Source organism: Haliotis rufescens, unplaced genomic scaffold (assembly GCF_023055435.1).
Source record: "Haliotis rufescens isolate VD_foot unplaced genomic scaffold, xgHalRufe1.0.p SCAF_73, whole genome shotgun sequence".
In the NCBI taxonomy this organism is placed as follows: Eukaryota; Metazoa; Mollusca; class Gastropoda; order Lepetellida; family Haliotidae; genus Haliotis; species Haliotis rufescens.
The window spans coordinates 1,730,124-1,743,264 of NW_025964365.1; the positions used below are offsets into that span (position 1 = coordinate 1,730,124).

At 40.4% G+C, this 13,141-nt stretch overlaps 5 protein-coding genes across 5 annotated transcripts; all 5 read left to right on the forward strand.

The window, feature by feature from the left end:
* The first annotated feature begins 282 nt into the window (after positions 1–282).
* On the forward strand, positions 283–1,890 carry LOC124141006. Its single transcript, XM_046508856.2, has 3 exons — positions 283–415; positions 875–972; positions 1,183–1,890. The coding sequence occupies exons 1-3, from the start codon at positions 367–369 to the stop codon at positions 1,621–1,623; spliced, it is 588 nt and encodes a 195-aa protein (XP_046364812.2). The 5' UTR covers positions 283–366; the 3' UTR covers positions 1,624–1,890.
* A 1,068-nt stretch (positions 1,891–2,958) lies between these two features.
* On the forward strand, positions 2,959–4,563 carry LOC124141007. The gene is made up of 3 exons (XM_046508857.2): positions 2,959–3,091; positions 3,571–3,668; positions 3,879–4,563. The coding sequence occupies exons 1-3, from the start codon at positions 3,043–3,045 to the stop codon at positions 4,317–4,319; spliced, it is 588 nt and encodes a 195-aa protein (XP_046364813.2). The 5' UTR covers positions 2,959–3,042; the 3' UTR covers positions 4,320–4,563.
* Positions 4,564–5,732: 1,169 nt separating this feature from the next.
* Positions 5,733–7,261, forward strand: LOC124141004. Its single transcript, XM_046508855.2, has 3 exons — positions 5,733–5,783; positions 6,260–6,357; positions 6,568–7,261. Exons 1-3 carry the CDS (start codon positions 5,735–5,737, stop codon positions 7,006–7,008), a joined length of 588 nt encoding a protein of 195 aa, XP_046364811.2. The 5' UTR covers positions 5,733–5,734; the 3' UTR covers positions 7,009–7,261.
* Positions 7,262–8,369: 1,108 nt separating this feature from the next.
* LOC124141003 lies at positions 8,370–9,964 on the forward strand. Its single transcript, XM_046508854.2, has 3 exons — positions 8,370–8,489; positions 8,966–9,063; positions 9,274–9,964. Exons 1-3 carry the CDS (start codon positions 8,441–8,443, stop codon positions 9,712–9,714), a joined length of 588 nt encoding a protein of 195 aa, XP_046364810.2. The 5' UTR covers positions 8,370–8,440; the 3' UTR covers positions 9,715–9,964.
* A 1,084-nt stretch (positions 9,965–11,048) lies between these two features.
* LOC124141002 lies at positions 11,049–12,650 on the forward strand. The gene is made up of 3 exons (XM_046508853.2): positions 11,049–11,181; positions 11,658–11,755; positions 11,966–12,650. The coding sequence occupies exons 1-3, from the start codon at positions 11,133–11,135 to the stop codon at positions 12,404–12,406; spliced, it is 588 nt and encodes a 195-aa protein (XP_046364809.2). The 5' UTR covers positions 11,049–11,132; the 3' UTR covers positions 12,407–12,650.
* Positions 12,651–13,141: the final 491 nt, after the last annotated feature.

Genomic DNA, 13,141 nt, shown 5'->3' on the forward strand with positions numbered 1-13,141 from the left:
CACTTCTGCAACTCAGCTCATTAAATCGGTGCGCTTTATCTGCTTCAAAATATATTTAGCATAAAAAAAGAGTGTGTGAGTATGATTTTACGCTGCTTTTAGCAATATTCCGGCAATATCACGGCGGCTAAAAGAAGGAAGGAAAAGAGCGATTGTATTTTGATGGAACTGGTTTATTTCTATGACATTATATTAGTCAAAGCTATACGCGCGTGTTTAATGAATCCAATTACCTCCCGTGGTACTATGACGTCACAATGACATGACGTCATCGACAATCACTCCGACATTGATTCGGTAATGTTAACACGCTCCAGTTTTGCTCAATGATTCTTTGCGAATCTTACCTTGAAGCAAGTGTTGAAAATGACGTATTGTGGCCGCGACTGGCTCCGAGGAGCACGTACAGCTCCAGGTAAATTTAATTTAAAGTTAATGTGATTTTTAAGAAGGAGAAAATGATTTCATGTTTGAAAAAGGAATGTTATTTTTCGTCTCCCTTCTCCAAACGTTTCTCCAAAGTCATGTGAGCGCTCATGAAGATATTTAATTGATGCCTCGTGGAGAAGATTTTAGCGTAAAGTTTGTCTCAATGGATACTATTTAACGTACAAGTATAAAACGTCCACCCCAAAGAATAATCAGTCTGGATCTGCCGAAACAGATTCCATAATGAACAGGTTAAAAAGGAATGTGACAAGCTTGAAGGCAAACTCCAATATAACGAGCATCTTATTTTTCAAACTGACTCCAAATTAATGTAATACATTTGAATTTTATTGTGTTTTGTGTTAACTTCCTGTATGGCTTTATGACAGCGGGTTTGAATGTGAAGAGATGTAATTTAAGACCGTAGACTTACTTCATCTTCCAGACCTGCAGCATCTGTTCACCAGTGAACTTCTGGATGAGTTTGACGCCATCCGCCTTTGGCTCCATCTGATCCGGACTGCCATTCTCCAAGAAAATGAGGTAAGCACTACGGCCTGCATGATTAGAATGGTTTAGCATCATATTCCGATATTTCCTTTGCCCCTAAACGGACCTGGGGAGTAAACTTAATTTACCAAATATGTTTTTAGAACGTCATTCGTCCTCATTTTAGTTTAAGTTAATTCTTGTCATCGAACACGGTTTACTGTATGGATCTGTGCAATTTGTGTGTTTATTTCTTTTTAACAGGTGACTGAGAACAAGAGAGGCAAGCGACATATGTGGATGTTACAGAGAGAGGTTGATTGTGGCTGGACACAGATGTCCAAACTTTTCCTCAGCAATGATCGCCACCCAAGCGTGCGCAACTCACTCATCGAAATCCACAACACCGTCACACCGGCCGCCGCTCACTACAGGCTTTCGCGACTTCTCCCGCCACCCATCTTCGTCCAGGGAGAACTTGTCCCCCCGACCCTGCCCCCTAAAGCCGGGAAGCTCAGGCGTTTCATCACCACTGTCCGTACTAGACTGGCATCTATCGCATTCAAAAACAAAGTGAAACCCACAGACGTTTCTGCTGCCAAATCACATGTCAAAGACACACCTGGCCACAACTCTGTCTTTGGTCGTGTTGTGCAGTGTATCAGGAACATCGCCAGTAGCAAGAACCAGGTTCTCCCTGTGTGAAAATATGCAGTGTGAAAACATACACATGTATTGTAAAACCTTTTTGAATTTCTGTATATTTAATTTGATTTGTTTGAAATTGTACATATTGTCTGACGTTATACATCCCTGTAAATCATGATGTTGTAATTCATTACATGGAAAACATTATACAACTTCTGTAAATCCTGTTTTATTTGTGATTTGAAATTTCTCTAAAGCATTACTATTTCATCATTCTAATAACCGAAGTCTCATATTGCCAGTTTGGTATATGCAGACATTAAATGGAATGAATGAAACGTGAAGTGGTTTGTTTTCTGTCTTCCTTGGCATACACAGTCAGATAGCCGTGTGTGGAGATTCCGTCCACTATTAAACTGTGTCTTGTTCAGAGACTGGCGTCTTATCTGCATGCAATAGAAAAAGTATTTCTGTACCTATGTGTGTTACATAAACGATTGTTAGTGTGGTCGTATAGCTGCTTCTAAAAAGAGGAAAGATATGCTGTAGGTGGGATGGTGCCATATATAGTAAGTACCTGAATGTCTTTGTAGAAGATGCGGAATCGGAAGAAGACAAATAACATAAACTTGATAGTTGCTACACTATACGTAAACTGTTCATTTCGTCCATGTCACATGAACGAAACAGTATATGAGTAGGGTTTTACGCCGCTTTCGGCAATATTCCAACTGAATTAACCACAGAGAAAACCCAGAATGGGTTCCACACATTGTACACATGTGGGATATCGAAGAGGAGACTTTGACTTGACGTCTCAATGCTTGTCAATGCTTGTCAACCCACCACAGGAAAAAGGCCTATTCCGATCAAATTGGAAGCATGAATTCACAAAAAAGCGTCACTCGACACTCATTGTAAATTGAAACCGATGACACCTGTCGTTGCGGTCATAAAATCCTCCCGCTATTTGGACATGTCGTGTTGAATAAACTATGGCATATACACAATATCCCACTGACACTGAAGATTTTAATGACCATATAACATGCATGAGAAGTAGGTGTGCCAGACAGAAGAGAACAACAGCGGTCGCTAATAACTCCACCATGCCACCTGCATCATTATGTCCAAGATACAGGCGATATCTCATGTTCTGCCATGTAATTGTTCTCATTTTAAGTGAAACAGTTTCCATGTCTTTAACACAGGAACATGTATTCAGTAATCCTAAAAAACACTGCCCATAGTATGAAGGAACTGCTAGGGTTTGACCTTATACATGGTTTGATTAAGCGGTACGGGTGTCTTTAATGAATCCAATTACCTCCCGTGGTACTATGACGTCACAATAACGTGACTTCACAATAACATGACGTCATCGACAATCACTCCGACATTGATTCGGTAATGTCAACACGCTCCAGTTTTGCTCAGTGAATATTTGCGAATCTTTCCTTGAAGCAAGTGTTGAAAATGACGTTTTGTGGCCGCGACTGGCTCCGAGGAGCACGAACAGCTCCAGGTTAGTTTCATTTTACAGTTAATGTGATTTTTAAAAACGAGAAAATGATTTCATGTTTGAAAAAGGAATGTTATTTAACGTCTCCCTTCTCCAAACGTTTCGCTGGCAATAATTAATCAGATTAGTCATGTGAGCTCTCATGAAGATATTTAATTGATGTCTCATGGAGAGGAGTTTAGCTTGAAGTTTGTCTCAGTGGATACAATTTTGACAAGTATAAAAAAAGGTCCACCCCAAAGAATAATCAGTCTGGATTATCTGCCGAAACGGATTCCATAATGAACAGGTTAAAAAGGAATGTGACAAGCTTGATGGCAAACTCAAATATAACGAGCATCTTATTTTCAAACTTACTCCAAATTAATGTAATGCATTTGAATTTTATTGTGATTTGTGTTAACTTCCTGTATGACTGTATAACAGCGGGTTTGAATGTGAAGAGATGTAATTTAAGACTGTAGACTTATTTCATCTTCCAGACCTGCAGCATCTGTTCACCAGTGAACTTCTGGATGAGTTTGACGCCATCCGCCTTTGGCTCCATCTGATCCGGACTGCCATTCTCCAAGAAAATGAGGTAAGCACTACGGCCTGCATGATTAGAATGGTTTAGCATCATATTCCGGTAGTTCCTTTGCCCCTAAACGGACCTGGGGAGTAAACTTAATTTAGCAAATATGTTTTCAGAACGTCATTCGTCCTAATATTAGTTTAAGTTAATTCTTGTCATCGAACACGGTTTACTGTATGGATCTGTGCAATGTGTGTGTTTATTTCTTTTTAACAGGTGACTGAGAACAAGAGAGGCAAGCGACATCTGTGGATGTTACAGAGAGAGGTTGACTGTGGCTGGACACAGATGTCCAAACCTTTCCTCAGCAATGATCGCCACCCAAGCGTGCGCAACTCACTCATCAAAATCCACAACGCCGTCACATCGGCCGCCGCTCACTACAGGCTTTCGCGACTTCTCCCGCCACCCATCTTCGTCCAGGGAGAACTTGTCCCCCCGACCCTGCCCCCTAAAGCCGGGAAGCTCAAGCGTTTCATCACCACTGTCCGTACTAGACTGGCATCTGTCGCATTCAAAAACAAAGTGAAACCCACGGACGTTCCTGCTGCCAAATCACATGTCAAAGACACACTTTGCCACAACTCTGTCTTTGGTCGTGTTGTGCAGTGTATCAGGAACATCGCCAGCAGCAAGAACCAGGTTCTCCCTGTGTGAAACATACACATGTATTGTAAAACCTATTGGAATTTCTGTATATTTAATTTGATTTGTTTGAAGTTGTACATATTGTCTGACGTTATACATCTCTGTAAATCATGATGTTGTAATTCATTACATGGAAAACATTATACAACTTCTGTTAATCCTGTTTTATTTGTAATTTGAAATTCCTCTAAAGCATTACTATTTCATCATTCTAATAACCGAAGTCTCATATTGCCAGTTTGGTATATGCAGACATTAAATGGAATGAATGAAACGTGAAGTGGTTTGTTTTCTGTCTTCCTTGGCATACACACAGTCAGATAGCCGTGTGTGGAGATTCCGTCCACTATTAAACTGTGTCTTGTTCAGAGACTGGCGTCTTATCTGCATGCAATAGAAAAAGTATTTCTGTACCTATGTGTGTTACATAAACGATTGTTAGTGTGGTCGTATAGCTGCTTCTAAAAGAGGAAAGATATGCTGTAGGTGGGATGGTGCCATATATAGTAAGTACCTGAATGTCTTTGTAGAAGATGCGGAATCGGAAGAAGACAAATAACATAAACTTGATAGTTGCTACACGAAGACGAACACTATACGTAAACAGTTCATTTCGTCCATGTCACATGAACGAAACAGTATATGAGTAGGGTTTTACGCCGCTTTCGGCAATATTCCAACTGAAATAACGACAGAGAAAACCCAGAATGGGTTCCACACATTGTACACATGTGGGATATCGAAGAGGAGACTTTGACTTGACGTCTCAATGCTTGTCAATGCTTGTCAACCCACCACAGGATAAAGGCCTATTCCGATCAAATTGGAAGCATGAATTCACAAAAAAGCGTCACTCGACAATCATTGTAAATTGAAACCGATGACACCTGGCGTTGCGGTCATTAAATCCTCCCGCTATTTGGACATGTCGTGTTGAATAAACTATGACATATACACAATATCCCACTGACACTGAAGATTTTAATGACCATATAACATGCATGAGAAGTAGGTGTGCCAGACAGAAGAGAACAACAGCGGTCGCTAGTAACTCCACAATGCCACCTGCATCATTATGTCCAAGATACAGGCGATATCTCATGTTCTGTCATGTAGTTGTTCTCATTTAAAGTGAAACAGTTTCCATGTCTTTAACACAGGAACATGTATTCAGTAATCCTAAAAAACACTGCCCATAGTATGAAGGAACTGCTAGGGTTTGACCTTTTACATGGTTTGATTAAGCGGTGCGGGTGTCTTTAATGAATCCAATTACCTCCCGTGGTACTATGACGTCACAATAACGTGACGTCACGATGACATGACGTCATCGAAATCACTCCGACATTGATTCGGTAATGTCAACACGCTCCAGTTTTGCTCAGTGAATATTTGCGAATCTTTCCTTGAAACAAGTGTTGAAAATGACGTTTTGTGGCCGCGACTGGCTCCGAGGAGCACGAACAGCTCCAGGTTAGTTTCATTTTACAGTTAATGTGATTTTTAAAAACAAGAAAATGATTTCATGTTTGAAAAAGGAATGTTATTTAACGTCTCCCTTCTCCAAACGTTTCGCTGGCAATAATTAATCAGATAAGTCATGTGAGCTCTCATGAAGATATATAATTGATGTCTCATGGAGAAGAGTTTAGCTTGAAGTTTGTCTCAGTGGATACAATTTTGACAAGTATAAAACGTCCACCCCAAAGAATAATCAGTCTGGATTATCTGCCGAAACAGATTCCATAATGAACAGGTTAAAAAGGAATGTGACAAGCTTGATGGCAAACTCAAATATAACGAGCATCTTATTTTCAAACTTACTCCAAATTAATGTAATGCATTTGAATTTTATTGTGATTTGTGTTAACTTCCTGTATGACTGTATAACAGCGGGTTTGAATGTGAAGAGATGTAATTTAAGACTGTAGACTTATTTCATCTTACAGACCTGCAGCATCTGTTCACCAGTGAACTTCTGGATGAGTTTGACGCCATCCGCCTTTGGCTCCATCTGATCCGGACTGCCATTCTCCACGAAAATGAGGTAAGCACTACGGCCTGCATGATTAGCATGGTGTAGCATCATATTCCGATATTTCCTTTGCCCCTAAACGGACCTGGGGAGTAAACTTTATTTACCAAATATGTTTTCAGAACGTCATTCGTCCTCATATTAGTTAAAGTTAATTCTTGTCATCGAACACGGTTTACTGTATGGATCTGTGCAATGTGTGTGTATATTTCTTTTTAACAGGTGACTGAGAACAAGAGAGGCAAGCGACATCTGTGGATGTTACAGAGAGAGGTTGACTGTGGCTGGACACAGATGTCCAAACTTTTCCTCAGCAATGATCGCCACCCAAGCGTGCGCAACTCACTCATCGAAATCCACAACGCCGTCACATCGGCCGCCGCTCACTACAGGCTTTCGCGACTTCTCCCGCCACCCATCTTCGTCCAGGGAGAACTTGTGCCCCCGACCCTGCTCCCTAAAGCCGGGAAGCTCAGGCGTTTCATCACCAGTGTCCGTACTAGACTGGCATCTATCGCATTCAAAAACAAAGTGAAACCCACAGACGTTTCTGCTGCCAAATCACATGTCAAAGACACACCTGGCCACAACTCTGTCTTTGGTCGTGTTGTGCAGTGTATCAGGAACATCGCCCGTAGCAAGAACCAGGTTCTCCCTGTGTGAAAACATCCACATGTATTGTAAAATCTATTGGAATTTCTTTAAATTTAATTTGATTTGTTTGAAATTGTACATATTGTCTGACGTTATACATCTCTGTAAATCATGATGTTGTAATTCATTACATGGAAAACATTATACAACTTCTGTAAATCCTGTTTTATTTGTGATTTGAAATTTCTCTAAAGCATTACTATTTCATCATTCTAATAACCGAAGTCTCATATTGCCAGTTTGGTATATGCAGACATTAAATGGAATGAATGAAACGTGAAGTGGTTTGTTTTCTGTCTTCCTTGGCATACACACAGTCAGATAGCCGTGTATGGAGATTCCGTCCACTATTAAACTGTGTCTTGTTCAGAGACTGGCGTCTTATCTGCATGCAATAGAAAAAGTATTTCTGTACCTATGTGTGTTACATAAACGATTGTTAGTGTGGTCGTATAGCTGCTTCTAAAAGAGGAAAGATATGCTGTAGGTGGGATGGTGCCATATATAGTAAGTACCTGAATGTCTTTGTAGAAGATGCGGAATCGGACGAAGACAAATAACATAAACTTGATAGTTGCTACACGAAGACGAACACTATACGTAAACAGTTCATTTCGTCCATGTCACATGAACGAAACAGTATATGAGTGGGTTTTACGCCGCTTTCGGCAATATTCCAACTGAAATAACGACAGAGAAAACCCAGAATGGGTTCCACACATTGTACACATGTGGGATATCGAAGAGGAGACTTTGACTTGACGTGTCAATGCTTGTCAATGCTTGTCAACACACCACAGGAAAAAGGCCTATTCCGATCAAATTGGAAGCATGAATTCACAAAAAAGCGTCACTCGGTAATCATTGTAAATTGAAACCGATGACACCTGGCGTTGCGGTCATTAAATCCTCCCGCTATTTGGACATGTCGTGTTGAATAAACTATGGCATATACACAATATCCCACTGACACTGAAGATTTTAATGACCATATAACATGCATGAGAAGTAGGTGTGCCAGACAGAAGAGAACAACAGCATTCGCTAGTAACTCCACAATGCCACCTGCATCATTATGTCCAAGATACAGGCGATATCTCATGTTCTGTCATGTAGTTGTTCTCATTTAAAGTGAAACAGTTTCCATGTCTTTAACACAGGAACATGTATTCAGTAATCCTAAAAAACACTGCCCATAGTATGAAGGAACTGCTAGGGTTTGACCTTATACATGGTTTGATTTAGCGGTACGGGTGTCTTTAATGAATCCAATTACCTCCCGTGGTACTATGACGTCACAATAACGTGACGTCACAATAACGTGACGTCACAATGACATGACGTCATCGACAATCACTCCGACATTGATTCGGTAATGTCAACACGCTCCAGTTTTGCTCAATGAATATTTGCGAATCTTTCCTTGAAGCAAGTGTTGAAAATGACGTTTTGTGGCCGCGACTGGCTCCGAGGAGCACGAACAGCTCCAGGTTAGTTTCATTTTACAGTTAATGTGATTTTTAAAAACGAGAAAATGATTTCATGTTTGAAAAAGGAATGTTATTTATCGTCTCCCTTCTCCAAACGTTTCGCTGGCAATAATTAATCAGATAAGTCATGTGAGCGCTCATGAAGATATATAATTGATGTCTCAAGGAGAAGAGTTTAGCTTGAAGTTTGTCTCAGTGGATACAATTTTGACAAGTATAAAACGTCCACCCCAAAGAATAATCAGTCTGGATTATCTGCCGAAACAGATTCCATAATGAACAGGTTAAAAAGGAATGTGACAAGCTTGATGGCAAACTCAAATATAACGAGCATCTTATTTTCAAACTGACTCCAAATTAATATAATGCATTTGAATTTTATTGTGATTTGTGTTAACTTCCTGTATGACTGTATAACAGCGGGTTTGAATGTGAAGAGATGTAATTTAAGACTGTAGACTTATTTCATTTTCCAGACCTGAAGCATCTGTTCACCAGTGAACTTCTGGATGAGTTTGACGCCATCCGCCTTTGGCTCCATCTGATCCGGACTGCCATTCTCCAAGAAAATGAGGTAAGCACTACGGCCTGCATGATTAGGATGGTGTAGCATCATATTCCGATATTTCCTTTGCGCTTAAACGGACCTGGGGAGTAAACTTAATTTACCAAATATGTTTTTAGAACGTCATTCGTCCTCATATTAGTTTAAGTTAATTCTTGTCATCGAAGACGGTTTACTGTATGGATATGTGCAATTTGTGTGTTTATTTCTTTATAACAGGTGACTGAGAACAAGAGAGGCAAGCGACATCTGTGGATGTTACAGAGAGAGGTTGATTGTGGCTGGACACAGATGTCCAAACTTTTCCTCAGCAATGATCGCCACCCAAGCGTGCGCAACTCACTCATCGAAATCCACAACACCGTCACATCGGCCGCCGCTCACTACAGGCTTTCGCGACTTCTCCCGCCACCCATATTCGTCCAGGGAGAACTTGTCCCCCCGACCCTGCCCCCTAAAGCCGGGAAGCTCAGGCGTTTCATCACCAGTGTCCGTACTAGACTGGCATCTATCGCATTCAAAAACAAAGTGAAACCCACAGACGTTTCTGCTGCCAAATCACATGTCAAAGACACACCTGGCCACAGCTCTGTCTTTGGTCGTGTTGTGCAGTGTATCAGGAACATCGCCAGTAGCAGGAACCAGGTTCTCCCTGTGTGAAAACATCCACATGTATTGTAAAACCTATTGGAATTTCTGTATATTTAATTTGATTTGTTTGAAATTGTACATATTGTCTGACGTTATACATCCCTGTAAATCATGATGTTGTAATTCATTACATGGAAAACATTATACAACTTCTGTAAATCCTGTTTTATTTGTAATTTGAAATTTCTCTAAAGCATTACTTTTTCATCATTCTAATAACCGAAGTCTCATATTGCCAGTTTGGTATATGCAGACATTAAATGGAATGAATGAAACGTGAAGTGGTTTGTTTTCTGTCTTCCTTGGCATACACACAGTCAGATAGCCGTGTATGGAGATTCCGTCCACTATTAAACTATGTCTTGTTCAGAGACTGGCGTCTTATCTGCATGCAATAGAAAAAAATATTTCTGTTCCTATGTGTGTTACATAAACGATTGTTAGTGTGGTCGTATAGCTGCTTCTAAAAGAGGAAAGATATACTGTAGGTGGGATGGTGCCATATATAGTAAGTACCTGAGTGTCTTTGTAGAAGATGCGGAATCGGACGAAGACAAATAACATAAACTTGATAGTTGCTACACGAAGACGAACACTATACGTAAACTGTTCATTTCGTCCATGTCACATGAACGAAACAGTATATGAGTAGGGTTTTACGCCGCTTTCGGCAATATTCCAACTGAAATAACGACAGAGAAAACCCAGAATGGGTTCCACACATTGTACACATGTGGGATATCGAAGAGGAGACTTTGACTTGACGTGTCAATGCTTGTCAATGCTTGTCAACCCACCACAGGAAAAAGGCCTATTCCGATCAAATTGGAAGCATGAATTCACAAAAAAGCGTCACTCGGTAATCATTGTAAATTGAAACCGATGACACCTGGCGTTGCGGTCATAAAATCCTCTCGCCATTTGGACATGTCGTGTTGAATAAACTATGGCATATACACAATATCCCACTGACACTGAAGATTTTAATGACCATATAACTGGCATGAGAAGTAGGTGTGCCAGACAGAAGAGAACAACAGCGGTCGCTAGTAACTCCACAATGCCACCTGCATCATTATGTCCAAGATACAGGCGATATCTCATGTTCTGTCATGTAGTTGTTCTCATTTAAAGTGAAACAGTTTCCATGTCTTTAACACAGGAACATGTATTCAGTAATCCTAAAAAACACTGCCCATAGTATGAAGGAACTGCTAGGGTTTGACCTTATACATGGTTTGATTTAGCAGTACGGGTGTCTTTAATGAATCCAATTACCTCCCGTGGTACTATGACGTCACAATAACGTGACGTCACAATGACATGACGTCATCGACAATCACTCCGACATTGATTCGGTAATGTCAACACGCTCCAGTTTTGCTCAGTGAATATTTGCGAATCTTTCCTTGAAGCAAGTGTTGAAAATGACGTTTTGTGGCCGCGACTGGCTCCGAGGAGCACGAACAGCTCCAGGTTAGTTTCATTTTACAGTTAATGTGATTTTTAAAAACGAGAAAATGATTTCATGTTTGAAAAAGGAATGTTATTTATCGTCTCCCTTCTCCAAACGTTTCGCTGGCAATAATTAATCAGATAAGTCATGTGAGCGCTCATGAAGATATATAATTGATGTCTCAAGGAGAAGAGTTTAGCTTGAAGTTTGTCTCAGTGGATACAATTTTGACAAGTATAAAACGTCCACCCCAAAGAATAATCAGTCTGGATTATCTGCCGAAACAGATTCCATAATGAACAGGTTAAAAAGGAATGTGACAAGCTTGATGGCAAACTCAAATATAACGAGCATCTTATTTTCAAACTGACTCCAAATTAATGTAATACATTTGAATTTTATTGTGATTTGTGTTAACTTCCTGTATGACTGTATAACAGCGGGTTTGAATGTGAAGAGATGTAATTTAAGACTGTAGACTTATTTCATTTTCCAGACCTGCAGCATCTGTTCACCAGTGAACTTCTGGATGAGTTTGACGCCATCCGCCTTTGGCTCCATCTGATCCGGACTGCCATTCTCCACGAAAATGAGGTAAGCACTACGGCCTGCATGATTAGAATGGTTTAGCATCATATTCCGGTATTTCCTTTGCCCCTAAACGGACCTGGGGAGTAAACTTAATTTACCAAATATGTTTTTAGAACGTCATTCGTCCTCATATTAGTTTAAGTTAATTCTTGTCATCGAAGACGGTTTACTGTATGGATATGTGCAATTTGTGTGTTTATTTCTTTATAACAGGTGACTGAGAACAAGAGAGGCAAGCGACATCTGTGGATGTTACAGAGAGAGGTTGATTGTGGCTGGACACAGATGTCCAAACTTTTCCTCAGCAATGATCGCCACCCAAGCGTGCGCAACTCACTCATCGAAATCCACAACGCCGTCACATCGGCCGCCGCTCATTACAGGCTTTCGCGACTTCTCCCACCACCCATCTTCGTCCAGGGAGAACTTGTGCCCCCGACACTGCTCCCTAAAGCCGGGAAGCTCAGGCGTTTCATCACCAGTGTCCGTACTAGACTGGCATCTGTCGCATTCAAAAACAAGGTGAAACCCACAGACGTTTCTGCTGCCAAATCACATGTCAAAGACACACCTGGCCACAACTCTGTCTTTGGTCGTGTTGTGCAGTGTATCAGGAACATCGCCAGCAGCAAGAACCAGGTTCTCCCTGTGTGAAAACATCCACATGTATTGTAAAACCTATTGGAATTTCTGTATATTTAATTTGATTTGTTTGAAATTGTACATATTGTCTGACGTTATACATCCCTGTAAATCATGATGTTGTAATTCATTACATGGAAAACATTATACAACTTCTGTAAATCCTGTTTTAATTGTAATTTGAAATTTCTCTAAAGCATTACTTCACCATTCTTATAACCGAAGTCTTATATTGCCAGTTTGGTATATGCAGACATTAAATGGAATGAATGAAACGTGAAGTGGTTTGTTTTCTGTCTTCCTTGGCATGCACAGAGTCAGATAGCCGTGTATGGAGATTCCGTCCACTATTAAACTATGTCTTGTTCAGAGACTGGCGTCTTATCTGCGTTTGGTACATGTAGTGATCACTGTAAAATCCTCACAGCGTCCAGGAGCACTGCACTGAGTGGTTGTCATGGAAACATCCAATCAAAGAAAAACGCACTTTTCAGGTACCATACTCAATCATAAAATAATACAGTTATCATAGAAACAAACAAGGAAAAAACAGTAAATGATATACGGAATCAAGTTTATGAAAGGCTTTTACACATAAGGAAGAGAATCTGTGGATGTCAACATTTTCACTATGTGTTCAAGATCCTACAAGTCCATGTCATTTTCAGGGACACATTTTAACCGAGGACCGCTATCTGTTTTTCTCCGGTTAAAAAAGGATATAATACCCATATATACTGCATCAGA